General features: G+C 46.4%; 2 protein-coding genes across 3 annotated transcripts; one reads left to right on the top strand and one right to left on the bottom strand.

Annotated features, from left to right (window-relative positions):
* Positions 1 to 2,804: 2,804 nt before the first annotated feature.
* Positions 2,805 to 8,680, bottom strand: RPL23A (ribosomal protein L23a). Its single transcript, XM_081171516.1, has 5 exons — positions 8,537 to 8,680; positions 6,156 to 6,336; positions 4,944 to 5,120; positions 3,973 to 4,042; positions 2,805 to 2,962 (listed from the first exon to the last, which is right to left on the bottom strand). The coding sequence occupies exons 1-5, from the start codon at positions 8,559 to 8,561 to the stop codon at positions 2,948 to 2,950; spliced, it is 468 nt and encodes a 155-aa protein (XP_081027642.1). The 5' UTR covers positions 8,562 to 8,680; the 3' UTR covers positions 2,805 to 2,947.
* A 2,436-nt stretch (positions 8,681 to 11,116) lies between these two features.
* Positions 11,117 to 17,907, top strand: CRK (CRK proto-oncogene, adaptor protein). Of its 2 annotated transcripts, none has more exons than XM_081171515.1 (3): positions 11,117 to 11,389; positions 12,409 to 12,777; positions 14,742 to 14,883. In XM_081171515.1, exons 1-3 carry the CDS (start codon positions 11,194 to 11,196, stop codon positions 14,747 to 14,749), a joined length of 573 nt encoding a protein of 190 aa, XP_081027641.1. In that variant the 5' UTR covers positions 11,117 to 11,193; the 3' UTR covers positions 14,750 to 14,883. The 2 variants fall into 2 exon arrangements, with proteins under 2 accessions (XP_081027641.1, XP_081027640.1); XM_081171514.1 differs by having other exon boundaries at positions 11,125 to 11,389; positions 12,409 to 12,947; positions 14,742 to 17,907.
* The last annotated feature ends 57 nt before the right edge of the window (positions 17,908 to 17,964 follow it).

Consider the following 17,964-nt stretch of genomic DNA (forward strand, 5'->3'; position numbering starts at 1 on the left):
TCAGGTATACAGTGGTACCTCGGGTTAAGTACTTAATTCGTTCTGGAGGTCTGTTCTTAACCTGAAACTGTTCTTAACCTGAAGCACCACTTTAGCTAATGGGGACTCCTGCTGCCGCCACGCCTCCGGAGCATGATTTGTTCTCATCCTGAAGCAAGGTTCTTAACCTGAAGCTCTATTTGTGGGTTAGCGGTGTCTGTAACCTGAAGCGTCTGTAACCTGAGGTACCACTGTACTGGGCTGAGGCTGTTTAGGGCATTAAAGGTCAGCACCAACACTTTGAATTGTGCTCGGAAACGTACTGGGAGCCAATGTAGGTCTTTCAAGACCAGTGGGCTGTGCCCTGCCTCCCCAGTTGGAGTCAGCAAAGCTTTTTGATACCAGTGGATGGCAACTGCAGGAGGGAAAGAGGGCTCTTAGGATCAGACGCAGCTTAGGTGGTTTCCTTTGGGAGCCTCTGGTCGGCCCCTGTGGGTTATGGGAATAGATGGGCTATTGACCTGATCTGGCAGGCTCTCAGGTTCAGAAAAACGTCTTCCTGTCCTCCTCTTGCACCACACAGAAGTTTCATAAAAGCCATTGCATCCTCGCTTATCGTTGCTGCTTTCCCCAGCTCTTTTTATGATCTTTGTTCTGGGGAATGGTACCAGGATGTCTAGGGAAAAACTGGGTAATGGGCCACAGGGAGGGTTCAAGCTTCAACCCCGGCGTCCCCGAGTAAAACAGCACCTTGGAATAAATGGCAAACTGAAGGCATGTGCAGATGAGCAGATTCCCTGCTGCTGCTGCTGCATTGCTAACAAAGCGATTTGGGTTTCCAATCAGGCCAGGCACAAAGGCAGATGGGAAGGGCGTCTTGCATTTCGCCCCAGGACAGCTGTTGACTAAAGCAGCGTCTTCTCAACTCTCCCACGGGTACAATGCGTTTGGCACAATGGGAGAAACCGTAGCTTTGAGACGGAGCCCCACGTTGCAGCAGGCAGAGGGTGCCAGGCTCAACCCTCAATAGCATCTCTAGTTAAAAAGGCTCTGGCGACGGGAGAGTTGGGAAAGGTTCAGAAAAGGGTGGCTGAAACAGACGGAGGGAAGGCTGGAGTGTTTGGGTTTTCTCTAGAGAAACAGTGAGGGAGAGGAGACATGATAAGGAATTTAGCATAGCATGGAGAAAGTGCTTTTCTTCCTCATAAAACTGGAACTCGTGAACAGCCAATGAAGTTGAAGATTCAAGATCGAGAAAAGAAAGTCCTCCTTTCTTTCTCAGAACAGCTAAACTGTGGAACTCCCTTCCGCAGGAGGCAGTGGTGGCTTTAAGAGAGGATTAATATTATCATTATCAGACACATTCAAGGAGAAAACAGCTATTTATGGCTAGTAGCCGTGATGGCTATGGTCTGTCCCCACAACCAGATGCAGTAATGCTCCTGAATTGTGCTTGGTGGACCAATGAGCCTCTGGTCTGATCTAGCAGGGTCCTTCTTAAGTTCTTATGACTTTTGACCTGTAAAATTCAGGGGGAGCAAGAATTGCACTCCAGCAGCATCCAGAGGGTAAAAGCTGTTCTCCCACCCTGAAAGGTACCCATGGAAGAGTTCTGACATGGTATACCAAAAGGCTATATGGTATATTGTAACTGTTTCTGGCAATATTATATAATATTGGATGACCCAGAAACTGCAGTTAGTGCAGAATGCTGCCTCACTGATGCTGATAGAACATCTGTGCTCCAAGAACATCTGCACTGGTTGCCAGTTTGCTACCAGGTCAGGTTCAAGGCATTACGGCTAGAATCTAAAACCCTTCACTTGGGACCAGGTCACCTGCAAGATCGCATCACTCCCAGAGCTCAAGCGCTCTGATCTTTCCAATACCAGCTCTGCAGTTGTAAGGGAGTGGCGCTTTAGTGTGGTGTTACCTGTCCTCTGGAACTCCCTGCCTCTTGATAACAGGCAAGTGCCTTTCCTGAACTCTCTGCCATGTCTGCCTAAAACATTTTTGCTTAGGGAACCCTAGCCACACACAGGTAGATGCTGGCACGCATTTTAACCTCTTTTACTTAATCATTTTTTAAAAATTTAATTGATCATTTTTATCTGTAACTGTCATCTGCTTAGAGGCTTTACTACAATCAAGCGGCATATACATTTTGCTAAATTACATATAGCTAGACGGACCCTTTCTTTATTCCTTTCCCATTTTCTTGTGTGCGTGTCTGCATGGCTTCTTTTATCAAAATGCACGTACCTGGTTGCAGAAGAGTGGGCCATATGGCCCCAGAGGAACTGCAATGAGCCCATGCGGCCCTTGGGCTAGAAAAAGGGCTAACCACCTCAAGGCTCCAGTCTTTTGCCAAACAGATTTTGGCACTAGCTTAACTGCCACTGAAGCACTGGGTTGGGGGGCAGACAATGTTGTTTATGCTTGAAAACCTGTGTGGACCCACAACCCTCCTGTTTTCCAAAGGAAAGTCTCTTTAGTTCTTCACCCTTATAAAAAGAAAACACTAAACGGCTGCGGTTTCAACCTGCTTCCGTCTCTCGCAACATCTGCCTCCCCGTGGTCAGAAAGTGGAAGTGCCCAATTTTGAACAGATTTAGAAATGGCTTTACGTTGAAAACGGCAGCTTCCGTCTTGGATTTCTGCAGACAGGCAGCCATCATTCTGCTTCCAAAGAATGAGAAGACACATAAGCATTGTTTCAGATGCCTGCAGACCCACACTCCAAGCGCTTGCCTGGTGACAAAGCTGACCCTTTCTCTCCCCCCCCCCCCACTTTGGCATTTGTTTGAAAGCATGTCTGGAGTTACTTATGGAGCCCAAGATGCAATTTATTGCAAAATCCTTTTACATATACTGGTGGGATTAGACTCAGGAGTCTATAGGAAACATTTTGTACAAAATGCATTTCAGAGGTGGGAGGTCTTTTCGTACAATGCTGGCAACGGGCCACTTAGATGATGCCAATCTGGAAACACAAAAGAAAAAGCGAAGAATTGCATTAGCCGTCTGATCTACCCCAGCTTTTCTGCTTCTTGGGGAATCACACCCACTCACTGCGCTGCTCCCTCCTGGGGGGGGGGGAACCTGACATCTTCTAGCAAAGGAGCTTCACAGCGGCCTATACAACTCAGCCTCATAGTGCAAAAACTGTCCAAGAATTTGAGATCTGGGGCTATTTCCTAGAAACCCAGTAAGTATTCTCGGCGATAACAGAAAATCTAGCAGCAATGACCAGAATAACAGAAATGTAAAGGTGGAAGGGACCTCCAAGGCTCATCTAGTCCACCCCCCTGCAGGAACCACAGCTAAAGAATCTCTGACTGTTTTAAACCCCTCAATGAAGGAGAGCTCATCACCTTCTGAGGAAGTCTGTTCCAACCCTCGGAAAGTTCTTCCTAATGTTTACTAAGGTTAGGCTGGCCTCAACCAGAGCCAGGGCCTTTTTGGCTGTGGCCCCGATATCTTTCCGCAGGGCCTGCAAGACAGAGCTGTTCCACCAGGTCTTTGGCCAAGGCACAGTCTGACCCCCTCCTCTGGTAATTCCTCACAGAACTCTAGCCCAGTGGTTGCCATTAATTTGATTTTGAATTGATTTTAAAATGAATTGATTTTAGAATGCTGTGTTACTTTTATTGTTGTTAGCAGCTCTGAGCCCGGCTTCGGCTGGGGAGGGCGGGATATAAATAAAATTTTATTATTATTATTACTACTCAAAATTTCCTTTCGATATGTAAAGATGGCCATTCTGGCTCCTCTTCTCCTGGCTGGTAATTCCAGGACTCTCAGGCGGGGAGAGCGCTCTTGCACTCCCGTTCTGTTTGTGGGCGCCCTTTTGGGGAATTTGGCTGGCCTCTGCAGGGACTGGATGCTGCTCTAGCCAGGCCCTCTTTGGCCTGATCCAGCAGCCAGGCCCTGCCTGCCCTTACTCCAAGGCCCCATTATGGGGAAAGGGTCTATCAGCCTCTCCCTCCTTACCTTGTTGGCAACATCTAGCGCGTCATAGTCTGGAGCAAGGCGGACATAGGCTTTCTTCTCACCGTCAGGCCTGGAAGGAGACAGGTGGTGTTAGCTCTCAAAAGCAGTGGTGCTGCACCATTCCTACTCTCCAGCCCTGGTGCACATTTGTTCCCTAGGATAAGTGCGGTGTGTGATATTCTTGCTTCAGCTTATTTTACTACCTTGAGCAATTAGAACTTTTTTTATATTAAAAAAATCAAAATCCATGCTCTTCCTCTTAACAGACCTGTTCCTCATTTAAATTTTAGGTGTGCGCTTTGAGTTACTTTACACTGGCAAAAACAATCCTTTCCCCGTTGCAAGATGCTAAGATGTTCAAAGAAAACCTTATCTTCCAGTCCAAAACCTTACACTGGATGCTTGGTACCACCCACTCTGGAATATAGTTATCAGGAGAAAATTGTGCATAATCTGAGATGTCGATAAGGACTAGAACGTCCAGACACTTTTTATATGATTTGGCATTCCTTTTATGACATGTGCAATGGAACCATCATTTTCAAGACAACCTCGTCCCAAGCCTGGCAAATCTTGGAGAAATGCTTGACAATCAGATAATATTCTGTACTTGGAATGTTGCTGTTTTAACCCACATGCCACTGTACTCGTTCTATGTGCCTGTTTTACAGTGTTGTTTTCCATCTTTTTAATTTTAATCTGTTATTATTGTTCTCTGTTTGATATACTGTACATTATAAAATGAACTAAAGCTTTACAGACGGCAAATACCCTCCCCTGAGAATTCTTACACCTCTGTCGATCCCCGGAGAGGCATTTTTTGTGCATCAGTGGTTCCTTTGAAAGCATCACTTTCTTCAGTTCAATAATGTTTCCATCATTTGCACAAGAGTACCCGCCTCTCTCTCTCTCTCTCTCTCTCTCTCTCTCTCTCTCACACACACACACACACACACACGGTCTCTGCTCACCTGATAAGCGTGTTGACCTTTGCCACGTCAATGTCATAGAGCTTTTTGACAGCCTGCTTGATTTGGTGCTTGTTTGCTTTCACGTCCACGATGAACACCAGGGTGTTGTTGTCTTCAATCTTCTTCATGGCTGATTCAGTGGTCAGGGGGAACTTGATGATGGCATAGTGGTCCAACCTGGGAAGGAGGGCAGCAAAAGGGGGCTTTTTCAGTTACTCACAGAAGTGGTGAGGGTGAGAGGTCCTCAAATACAGATCCAGGTGCATCAGTCACTATTAAGCTGTAATCACAACCAATCAGGCTTTGGTCGCTAAATCATCATCCTCTGCACCTTTGATCCTTGGCCAAAGGGGAAGGCCATGGGCTCAGCAATGGAACCCCTGCTCTGTGTGCAAAAGGGGGTCTCCGGTTCAGCATCTCCAGTGGGGCTGGGGAATATCCTCCCTGTCTGAAACCCTAGAGGGCCTCTGCCAGTCTGTGTGCTTAAGATAGATAGGCCAACAGCCTGACTTGGTAGAAGACTTGGGAAACGTTGGAGGTCCCAAATTCAATCCCCAGGGGAATCTGCAGGTAGGGCTGGGAAAGTCCCTCCTGCCAGTGCCTCTGCCAGTCAGAGTAGACAATGCTGAGCTAGAGTGGTCAGAGGTCTGACTCTGGATAAAACAGCTTTCAACATGCCTGCGTAGCATTCATAAAGAACTGAGATGAGAACATAAAAAGAGCTCTGCTGGAGCAGGCTAACAGCCCATTTGTCCTGCATCCTGTTCTCACTGTGAACACCTGGATGCCTGTGGGGAAACTCTCAAACTCCCTCAACAATTTGGGGGAGGAGGAGAACAGGAGCAGCAATCATCATTCATGTACCATCATTAAGTAACCATAAAAATAGAATAAATCTAGTTTTATCCTCCAAATATTTTACTAAAGACATTGCACTCAATTATTTCTATGATATTTTCTAAGTGTAAATATTTTACTTTTCTTCAGAAATATTTTTTTAAAAATAAACAAAACTGTCAAAATAGACTGGAGCTGAGAGGGACAGTGCAGAAACTGATCAGCAATTTTTAAAGGAAGACACTGTGGAACTCATTGCAGGAAGATACTATATGCCATTAAAAAAATCCATTTTTAATACACAAGTAGAATGGGTATTTTGCCTGGCTACCAGAACTTGGTGGGCCACGCTGAGCATCTCTTGGGCCGACTTACTTGTTCCTCCTTGGCGCACTCTTCCTGGGATACTTGGGCTGCCTCCGTAACCGCAGTGTTTTCGGCCTTCTGAAGGTAGGGGACGTCCGGATCTTCTTCTTCTTGTGACTGTGGACGCCTTTCAGGACTGCCTTTTTAGCTTTCAGGGCTTTGGATTTTGCCTCGGTCTTGGCCGGGACAGCTGCAAGGAGAAGACAGAGCTGAGGATGAGCAGGGAGGTGGGGGGAGGGGAGGGAGAGATCCTCTGCACATCCCATACAGCTTCAACGGGATTATCAGCACATGGCCTTTAAAGCCTATGCAATTTACTCCACATCAATTCCAGTAACAGAAACATGTATTTTTAGTGACCCACAGAGGGAAGGAAATCTTTGCATAAACTAACGGGCTCTGAACTAGCAGTGAGTGGTCAAGAGAGGTCTTGTAGTTATGCTAGCACAATGAAAATGTCGACCCATCATCAAGATGCTGTGGAAAAGGCAAATTCCACATTAGGGATCATCAGGGACTGAAAATTAAACTGTCCTTATACAAATCTATGGTGCAAACTCTATTGGAATATTGTGTTGCCCACCCTCATTTAGAAAGAAGGTGAGTTATCCCAGTACTAGAGGATTCAGGAGAGGCAAGAGTATTTCTTCACCCAGAGCACAGTTAAATTATGGAACTCATTTTCACAGGAAGCAATGATGGGACCAACCTAGATGGCTTTAAAAGGGATTTGGACAAATTCAGAGGGCTCTGAGTGGCTATTAGCCAGGACAGCTATGTGCAACCTCTTCTGAATACCAGTCACAGGAGAACACAAGTAGACAGTGCTGTTGTGATCGTGGTCTGCTTGCTGTTTGGTTGGCCACTGTGACAACAGGATGCTGGGCTGGCTATATGAATGTTTAGTCTGATTCAACAGGTCTCTTTTTATGAGAACGGGAAGGGTAGATTTATAGTGTTTGCCTCAACACCATCTTAGTCCACTGGTAAGTCAGGATCTATTGGGTCACAACCTGATTTAGGAGTGGGCTGCAACAGCAACACTACAGCTGTACAACAAAAAATATTTCATGAAGTTAAAAAGTGGGTCCCTGGGTGTCTCTTTGAGTAAAGGGGGGGAGCATTTCTGAAAAAGCCAGATTCTACTGATCTAGAACATGCAGAATAACATGTAAAGAAATCTGCTCAGGGTTAATAAAGATTTGGGGGGTGGGGGAGAAAGCTACCTGTTGCTATAAAAACATATTTTGAAAAAGAAGGAAGCCTACAAGCTTTCTAAAAGCCAGAAATGAAAGCCACTCAACAGTAGGTCAACTCTTACTTCACTTGTTAGATGGGTCTGGCTGCCAGGTAGGTATAAAACACAAACACATGTCACCCTACAGCCTCAGCCAGGGCTGGATGTCCCTCAATGCCCCTTCCAATTTGGACTGTCCTGAATCTTTCAACATTCAGCTTCATTGGGTTTCACTATTACAAGAGAAGGAGGGAAATCTTCGTATCCCTGTGATTCCGAGCAATCGTTATTCAGAGGCACTTGCTGCCTCTGACTGTGTGGCTAGTAGGCCCAGGTAGCCCCCTCCACCCCGATGAATCTGTCAAAATTTCTTTTAACGTCATCCAAGCTGGTGGCCAATACTATCTCCTCTTCTTTATAATTTTTTCAAAATATAACAGTATTTTTACTGTTGCTACGACAATTGCTTTGGACCTGTTTTATATTTATTTTATGGTTTTCTTTTGTAGACTATAAAATAAAATATTTTTTTAAAAAAACAGAGGGGGAAAAGAAAGAGAAAAAAGAAAACATTTCAATCTATTCATTAAATAATTTCTTTTTAGATCGACTTCCTTTCCATGCTTCCATGGTTTCCTCAAATCATCTATTCCTGCTGCATATTCTAATTTTTCTAATCATTCTCACATCCAAATGTGGTGGCTAATACCATGTCAGTCTTCCCAAACCACTTCATCCAAACCACCTGGGGGGGGGGGCACTGCTAAGAGAAGGATGAACGAACCAGCAGCCTTCCCCCCCCCAGGAAACAAGCCCTTTTGAAACCCCCCCCCAATTTACCACCTCCTCCCTACCCATAATTTAGTCCCCTCCCCTATTTGAGGGCTGCCTTGCAGCCAAGCCACTTCCAACTTAGGGGGGAGAGAGAGAAACCAGCAGCCCCCCCCCACAAACCCTTCTCAACAGGCCCCCCAGCAGAGAAAGTTAAGTAACAGAGCTATAGCAATTATAGGGGGGTGAAATAATATAATAATAATAAATTTTACTTATACCCCGCCCTCGCCAGCCAACTCCCTCCCCGCACTGCAGCCCCCCCCCAGGTCCACGGCTGCCCCAGAGAGGGCGCCCCCCGAGCCCCCACCACGAGGCTCACCCTCCTTCTTCACTTTCGGCGCCATCTTGGAAAGGAAGGCGAAAAAGAGAGAACCACGTGAGCCCCGCGCCAGCTTATAGCGCCAGCTCTCGCGAGGCTACGGCGCCCAAACGCCGCGAGAAGTCCTGCGGAGAACCGCGAGCTGCCGGGCGGAAGAGATTTCCGGGGCGGGCCTCCCGCACCCCAGCCAGGCTGGAGGGAGCATGCGCGCCACGAGGCCTCGCGGGGCTACGGAACGCCGCGGTGCGCGACGGGAGTTGTGGTTTAGCTCGCCTCCCCGCGGCCACGTTTGGAGTGGCAGTCAGGGGCGGAGCCTTTGAAATCAAGGGGCGCAGACGAGGCTTATTCATTTATTTCAAGTAAAAGAGATATGTAATATTCATCAGGGGAAAGAAACATGAGCAATATTGCATAAAACACCAAAGCTCGAGGCACAGAAGGTTAACCCTTCACTACACCCAACAAAGTATAAAACAAAAATCAGTATTTTAACACTTTAATTGCTTTAACCATGACACTTGTCATTTATGGATGTATGTTAATAAGAATAATGAATAATAATTTATTATTTATACCCCGCCCATTTGGCTGAGTTTTTTATTTTTATACTTTAAAAATAATAATAATAATGATTTTTATTCAGTCTCTTCAAGGGCATACAAAACAAACAGCACCTGCCCTGTTTTCTGGTATCCCAAATATACCACCAAATGATCTAAAATAGGACAGAGAGCAAGACTGCAGCCATGCCTGACTCCTAGTCCAGGGGTTTTCAGCATGGCACCCTGGAGTGCTTTGAATGATGGGATGCCGCAGGCAACTCTGGCCTCCGTCCCTCTTTCCTTCCTTTTCTCCCTCCTCTGATGCCCACCCACATCTCTTTTTCCATCAGGCGGCATGAGGAGACACCTCTCTTTGGGGTGGAGTGGTGGCTGCTGTCCAGAAGACTCCCAAGGAGATGGGAGAGCAGAGGAGCCTGAGGGAATACAAAAGGAGATTGTTTAAAAAAAGCTGAGGGGCTGTCAGTTTTGCAGACAAGGGGTGACATAACTGGGCTTCTGAGGCTTGGAGTGTATCCCCTCAGGGGAGACACAGAAAGATTGTAGTTGGACAAGGCTGCCGTGGACTCAAAAAGGTTGAAAGCCTCTGGGCTAAGGGGCGACTTCTAAAGTCTTCAAAAGCACTTACACACCTTTATCCTGGGGCATCACCTCCTTGCAAGGTGATGGTGAGGACTCTGCTGCAACAGAAAAATAAAGATATTCCTTGTTTTCCATTGGTTCCTGCCTCCACTCTAATTTTTCTGACCCACAGAACTTGGGGTTGGCTTTTACAGCCCTATTCCCCTCAATTTTTCCATACCAACTTCTAGGGAAGGGCCAGTGCTTGGCACACAGAAGACCCTTGTTGTCCCAGGCAGCATCTACCGGTAGAGGTGGCAATGTCCCCAGCATGCAATCCTGGGGGGGGGGCAGGCTGCCAGCCAGTGCAAACAATATTAAGTTGTATTTAAAGCTGGTGCAGCCACAGGAGATTCCAAGCAGCAAAACAGGAGAACAGACTTGCTTCTGCTGGACTAGAATGTGGGGTGGGGGTGCCTACCCCAATCGAGCCCTCCTGTCTGCTTCCCACTGAAGTGCCTGGAAAGACGCGCCGCAGCAGGACCTCGTGGCAAAAGGCCTCCTTAGAAGCTGGGTTTGATTGTATTTCTATGCTGTTATCCATTGCAGCTTACAAGCAATAAATAACAGTAGCGTGATAAAGCATAATAGAGCATTAGAAATACAGCATAAATCATACCTAAAATTTAACAAATCATCAATAAAACATTTACAATCCATAAAACCCTATTCACAAAGGGGCAACTAAAAACCTTGTCTCAGGCAGGAGATAAACTGCTCCTGGCCGTGGAGGCACCACTTTCCGCTATCATAGTTGGCAGCTACGTCATAAAGATCTTAGGGATTTATTATTATTCAATTTGATTTTATAATGAAATTTTAGAATGTTGTATTATTTTATTGTTGTTAGCCGCCCTGAGCCCGGCTTCGGCTGGGGAGGGCGGGATATAAAAAAAAATTGTTGTTATTATTATTATTATTATTATTATGCCATCGTGAATAAAATATTGGGGGGGGGGGCTGGTAAGCACTGCCCCGCATAATCAATCACAGGACGTGGTGCACGCACACTATTTGAATAGTAATGCCCATCAACTTGGGGGCGGCCCCCCCCAAATGTTTTATGGGGGGGCGCGGCCCCCTCGGGCGCCCAGAGTTGCCCCCTTTGGAAGATCTGCTGCCCCGCGCCCCGGGGGAGGAGCTTTCGGGGCAGTGACGTAAGTTGCAAGACTCTCCGCTTCCGGAAGTTCCTTCTCCGGGTTGTCAGATACCCTTCTTTCCCTGCCTAGCTCTAAGCCCCCGGCCGTGACGCAGAGCTATGACGCTTCAGCAGGATCTTCTCTCTCCCCTTCCCCCCCCCCGCTCAGAGGGCTTCCGGTCGAGCCCACCGTCACTTCCGGGCGGTGAGGCGCGGCGGCGGCCATCTTGGGCGGCTGGAGGGCGGGGGGAGGGAAGCGGCGGCGGCGGCGGCGGCGGCCGGGCTTGCGGCCCCTCCTGCTCCTGCTGGTGCGGCGGCGGCGGGCCGAGGCGGCGCCCATGGCCGGGCAGTTCGACGCGGAGGACCAGGCGAGCTGGTACTGGGGCCGCCTGAACCGGGTGGAGGCGGTGGGGCTCCTGCAGGGGCAGCGCCACGGCACCTTCCTGGTGCGGGACTCCAGCAGCATCCCCGGAGACTTCGTCCTCTCCGTCTCCGAGAGCTCCCGCGTCTCCCACTACATCGTCAACAGCCAAGGTGCGCCCAGGGAGGAGCGGGGGCCCCGGGGCCGGCCTCCCCGCCTCCGCCCCTTTATGTGGGCGAGGGGCCTGCAGCTCCGGCGGGCGCGGCGGGAGGCCTTTTCGGGCGCTGCCTTGGGCGGGGCTGCCCCAGCACGAGGCTGGTTCGGCAGACCGACGCCTCCTCGGTTTTCTGGCGGGCTAGGCCGCGCCTGCGTTTGGCCTGAGACGGGGTGGACCCCGGTCCTTGGTTAGCTGTATACTGGGAGAGAGGGAACTTTAGTCTTCCTGACTCCACCTTCGCTCTTCTCTACCCCCTCCCAAACAAAATTAGGAGCGACCAGACGGTCCGCGAAAGGATCCTGCCTCGCTCCAGCCAGCAATGTTTCTGATTCCTTGCTTTCTGCTGGGAACTTCCTGCTGTTGCGATTGGCCCCCGAAAAGATGTGCGCTGCTCCTACGCTTGGCTTTTTATAATTGTTTCAAAGTTCCAGTGTTGTGTTTGTTGCTGCTTGCTCGGTTCACCTGCACCTGCTTTGAAGGCATGAAGCGCCTTTGAAATCTTTTGGAAGAGCAGCAGTTGCCGAGTTTGCAATCAAGTGTTCGTTGACAGTGCTGTAAAACCGCTTGGCTTGGTTACTTTGGTGGTTGGGGCTCAGGTGGTGCCCTGTAAATTGAATGCACAACTTTATGCCTGCGTTCTCTCCATAATGCATTCCATTATGGAGAGAAGATTGCGCAAGTGATGCTTGCTGTGAGGATGCAGGACAAGGCACATTTGTGTGGTGACCATAACACTGGAGAGTTTTTCTGTTTGCTTTTACAATGAGGTATTAGATATTTTTAAACACTGCCTTAGTAAAAAAGAGTGCTTTTACATGGTTGCATATAAGCTAAATAAATATTTAAGACGGTCACAAATTGAAAAGTTGATTGCACTGAAAGAAAGCTAGTTACAGTCAGAGTTATCTGTTTGGCCATGCTCATAGTTTTTGGAGTAAGTAATCTGTAGTTTTCTTTCTCCCCTCCTACTCCCAGGGTCAAATAATCCTCCTAGGTTTCGAATAGGGGACCAAGAGTTTGACTCCCTGCCAGCTTTACTGGAGTTCTACAAAATACACTACTTGGACACTACAACCTTGATAGAACCTGTTTCAAAATCCAAACATAACAGTGATGTGCAGCTGAGGCAGGAAGAGGCTGAGTATGTGCGTGCTCTCTTTGACTTTAATGGCAATGATGAGGAAGATCTTCCATTTAAAAAAGGAGACATACTGAGAATCCGGGAAAAGCCTGAAGAGCAGTGGTGGAATGCAGAAGACAGCGAAGGCAAGCGAGGGATGATCCCTGTTCCGTACGTCGAGAAGTATAGACCTGCCTCTGCTTCAGTATCTGCTCCGATTGGAGGTAACCAGGATAGTGCGCTCCCACAGCCGCTGGGTGGGCCGGAGCCAGGTCCCTATGCCCAGCCCAGCATCAACACTCCGCTCCCCAACCTCCAGAATGGCCCCATTTTTGCCCGGGTTATCCAGAAGCGGGTCCCTAATGCCTACGACAAGACAGCCTTGGCTTTGGAGGTACATAATGGGCAAAAAGAGATTGGTTCAAGCAATTTCTTTTTCAAATAGCCTTGCATCCTAAGAGGTTAAGAATCCTTTTGCTGTTAATCAAAAGTAGTCATGCTTTTCATGCATTCTTTGTTTAAAATATATGAAAGGGGCGGTGAAAACATACCATTAAGGGGCCAATCCTCACCTTGCAGCAATATGTTGTCCTGTATCCTTGTGCATCTACAGTACTAAATGTAAATGGCGTTTCTGTGTCTCTGGCACTTGTCACGGTGCCCCATGCGTTAGAAGTGGTTTAGTCATGCTAGCCACATGACCTGGAAAAGCTGTCTGCAGACAAACACCGCCTCCCTAGGCCTGAAAGCAGAGATGAGCGCCATGCCCCATAGTCAAATTCGACTGGACTTAACCATCCAGGGGTCCTTTACAAAATGTTACACGTGTCTAATGTTGGACCCTTGGGCAGGCAGGGTGTGCTTGCCTGCTGCTTCTAGTGCATGCGATTGCCACTTTTGTTTTTTCCTTAAAGGTTTAATTATGCTGAAATCTGGGAGCAGCCTATACTGAACTTTAGAATTGTTTCATTCTGCAGGCTTGTGCATCCAAAAGAATGAGGATTCTGTGTTGTTCAGAGACAAGGGGGTTCTCTACATCCATGCAGTTTTCTGAAAGGCCTGATTAGACACATTGCTTTGGCAAACAGATTGCTATGCCAAATGTTGTGGGTAGCACACTGCTATGCAGTTCAGTAAGGTCTACTGTCTCCTTAGAGGTTTATGCTTTCATACTACAGTGGTACCTCGGGTTACAAACGCTTTAGGTTACAGACTCCCCGAACCTGGAAGTAGTACCTTGGGTTAAGAACTTTACTTAAGGATGAGAACAGAAATCATGTAGCAGCAGCGGTAGGCCCCATTAGCTAAAATGGTACCTCAAGTTAAGAAAGGTTTCAGGTTAAGAACAGACCTCCAGAATGAATTAAGTTCATAACCAGAGGTACCACTGTATACAGCATTTCCCTTATGTGAGTAGATAAAACCCTAACTTCAGTTGTTCAAGAGCAAGAGGTTGGAGCAGTAAATGGCAAAGCAGACTTTGTAGGGCAGCTGCTTTGGGAGAGGCTCTTTGCTCAGTCTTTCAGGTGACCCAGGTGATTTGCAAGGCTTTGTCTGATCATAGAGAGGCCTGCCTGATGGGAGTGTTACTGTTTCCACTTCCTTAATATTATTGGGAGGCTACACTGTTTCCTTAGGCTCACCAGGTAGTTTTCATCCTGATCATAAATTTGGCGCTAAATCCAAGCCCCACTGGGATCTTCAGTTCCTGCAGCAAGCGGGATTTGCCTTCTGCTCTTTGCATGTAGTTAATCATTTGACTGAGTGGTCCTTGGTTTTATGAAAGCAATAAAATGGGCCAGTTCAAACCTGAAACCTTTTGTGATTGTAGGCTGCCTGTTAAATGAGCTTAATTTTTCCCCAAGTGACTTCACTTGCTTTTGAGCAGCACCTGAGATGGTGCCGCTTTGTGTTTTCTCCTGGACACAGTGGAACGGAAATATGCAAGCAGCTGTGCAGGCTGCACCAGGAAGGCCATTCTGTGGTCTTGGAAGAGTCAAGCCAAGAGTCTCCACTGATGCTTTGCTGGTTGTGTGTCTTAATTTCACTGCTTCCCATTCTCCTTGGTGCTTTTGGAAAGGGGTTATTGGCTCAGTATAGTGTTGTGACTGACTACTTTGACCAAATAATTGTGGACTCTACTTGTCCGAGGAGTTGTTAACAGTGGTGCTTTCATTCTTGGCTGCAGGTCGGTGAGCTGGTAAAGGTCACCAAGATTAACATGAGTGGCCAGTGGGAAGGAGAGTGCAATGGCAGGAGAGGACACTTCCCGTTCACGCATGTCCGGCTGCTCGATCAACAGAATCCCGAGGAAGACTTCAGCTGAGTATGGCTCAACGGTTCTGCTTACAGATGGGAACAAACACACTGTGTTCCACTGCAGCTGCCATAGACTGTTCCTAGATGTCAAAAGCAGTGTCACTTCTGCAAGACACTGATATTGTTGAAATATCCCTGGGACCCGACACTTAAAAGAGGCTTGTGTTTTCAGGGTACGAAACTCAATGGCTTCTGTGCCAAAAGTGGCACATAAGGATAGGTAAATCAGAGACATCACTTCCCCTCTCCCCTCCCCTCCTCCCTGCTGGAAGTAGGATTTGGCCACCTCAAGAGGGTTCTTGTGTATGGCTTTACCAGTCCCATTGCTTTGTCTGTAGGCAGCAAACCTGAATGGTTTAGTAGAAGGCTCACAACTTGCTAAGCCAAGAAAATTTCCTCTCTTTGGATTTGATTTGCAACTCCTGCATCATAACTGCTTGTTGCATAATAAGTACAATTTGCACATTGCAGGTGACTGTTTAAACATACTATTTTGATACTGGGGTAGCTATTGCATAACTACCATCATTTGAATGGGTTAGCTATTGTATAACTATTCTGCGTTTTGGCTATTCCCCAGAGTTCCCAAGAAAGGGGGTTTCAGAAATCAGTCTCCAGTACAGGCATAGCAAGTTATTGATTTAATTCCAGAAGTAGAGATTAAAACCTAAAAAATTAGGTAGACTATTTGGCCTTCTAAGTGCAGAGAACTATGTTTGTTGCACTTTATTCACTAATATGGGTAACGATACAAGTTGCTGAATCTGTTACAGATCTGAGCACTACACTCCAGATGTAACCTTTGACGCGCTGCAGGAAGGAATGGAAGTGCCTCAAAGTCTTTGCGTGCTTTTATTCATTCAGTATAGTAAGATAAGTATTGCCAGTGCTTTTTTCCTTAAAAAAAAGGTTTAGGGGTACTCTCATTCCGTCTGAGACTCAGGAAACACCGTGACAGGAAATGAGGCCACCGTTGGGGTAGCAACGGAACGGACAATTCACCGTGCTAGAGAAGAAACAATTATTATTTTTTTAAAAAAAGTTTCTTTTCCTGTTAGATTCACAAAACGTTTAGGGGTGTGCATACCCCCAGAAAATAAGCACTGAATATTGCCATCAGAAATCAAAATGCCAAAACCTTTTTTTAAAACCTGCTATTTAGGTCTGTTTGTTTCCATTTGTAAAGCATTCACATGATGGCTCCATGAAGATCTTATTTTTAATAAACTAATGGAAATACTTAAACGCTTTGGGATTGATTCTAATACATTCATAATTCACAAAATTAATTTTTATCCCTTCACTTTTTCACTACTTAAACATCCAACTTTTGTGCTAATATTTCCCAGGCTGCTTTCTCCCCCCCCCCCAACATCCTTTTTTAAACAATCCAACCATCCACCCAGATGCAGCAATTGTAAAGAAGGCTTTTCTTCCTAAAGGATAAAGAACTGAAATGTCCTTTGGATGATCCCGTATAAATGGGGTGTTGTCTTGTTACATGTTGCAGTGGAGTAGCTGGATCCCAGTATGGAGACCATGTGCAGAATACACCACCGTGTGTTAGGCCCTTGGGGCTGGAACACTGCAGTGGTCATGTTCTTCACTTCTGCTTAAGTGCGATTGCTTTACGTTGAAAGGGCAGTGCCTGCAGAGTAATGCAAATTGGCTGTAGATGTGTGACGGCATCAGACAGGTTTTAGCAAAATGCTCTTGCTGATCAATAATTCAGGTTGGCAGGTAATATTCCTTCTGATGGTGCTTGTTGCATGTTTTATCTAGATCATGCTTCCAAATTATTGGGCAAGCCGTGAACACAATCAGTTGCCTTCATGAACCTTCTTGGATTTCTATGGGGAATGCAGATTATTATTATTTAATTCTTCTCCTTAACTGGAATTTGATAGTTGAGACCTACCTGTCTCTGTAAAGTTGACCAATTCCTCAGCAAGTTCCTCCCTTTTCTTTTTACAGCATTTCCTGTAAGATAACATAACTCCTTATTAAACAGCTTTAGTACATGCTACAGTCTTAAAATCCATAGACCTTTCTTTGCTTTTGTTGATTTTAGTAGTTCCTCTTTCACACTATTAAATTTTGTCATGGAACTGTATTTTACAGAGAAATGCAATATTTTTAATTAAACCTTGATGTGCTGCATTTTTAAATAAAAAATATAGGTATTACAGTCCATTTCAGTTTGGAACTGATCAGCTTGGCAGAAGGAAGGGAACCAGCTTTTGTGCCTAAGTCAACAGTCCTCCGGATGTTGCTGGCATTCAGTTCCAGTCAAGCCCAGCAAACCCACCCAGTAGTGCAGAGGTGATGGGAGTTGTCATCCAGCAACATCAGGAAGACCCCCCCCCCACCCCTTCTCTTAAGTTGTGTGGGGAAATTCCCTGTGTTTAAGAATGCAACAGTGATTGAGACGGAACAGAAAAAAACAAACTTCCCTTTGCTTCAATGTTTGTGCTGAGTAAGGCTGGAAGGCAGGGAAGCATGGATGACATTAAACTCCTGCACAAGATCGGAGGCTGCTTTTTCTTTTCCACAGTGAAGCTCCTTCCTTCCTAGTTACTTCAGAGATTTAAGACTGCGTCACTTGGTCAGTGTTGGGTGGTTAACTTGTGCTACAGCTAGCGTAACTCATAAAGGTTTCTAACTACAGCACCGCCATCGGTTGCCCTGTTTTCATTCTCTTTGGTGCAGTTTTGCATCGGTATACTGAACTCTCTTTGAATGGGCTGCTGTGTATCCTGTCTTCCATCTAAGTCAAACCCAGCCTTTCATACTAAAACTTGCTGTGGTTTAATCTTGTTAATCTGTTGGAATTCCTAATACTGCAAGTATTTTAATCATCTTTAATAACATGCCATTTGGATGAAAGATACTAAGTAAGCGAACAAGAATCAAAAACATGTAAAAATGTGCCACTGTATTATATAACACTACACACTTTCTTGACAGTTACTTTTTGTAGTATGTAATTGACATGTGCATAATACGTGAAGTAAATAAAAATTGCAAAAACCGTATTTGTGACTCATTGCTTTAAAAATATAGACATATGGATATGTGAGATACCTAGGGTG

This window comes from Podarcis bocagei (assembly GCF_964188305.1).
Source record: "Podarcis bocagei genome assembly, chromosome: 15".
Taxonomy (NCBI): domain Eukaryota; kingdom Metazoa; phylum Chordata; class Lepidosauria; order Squamata; family Lacertidae; genus Podarcis; species Podarcis bocagei.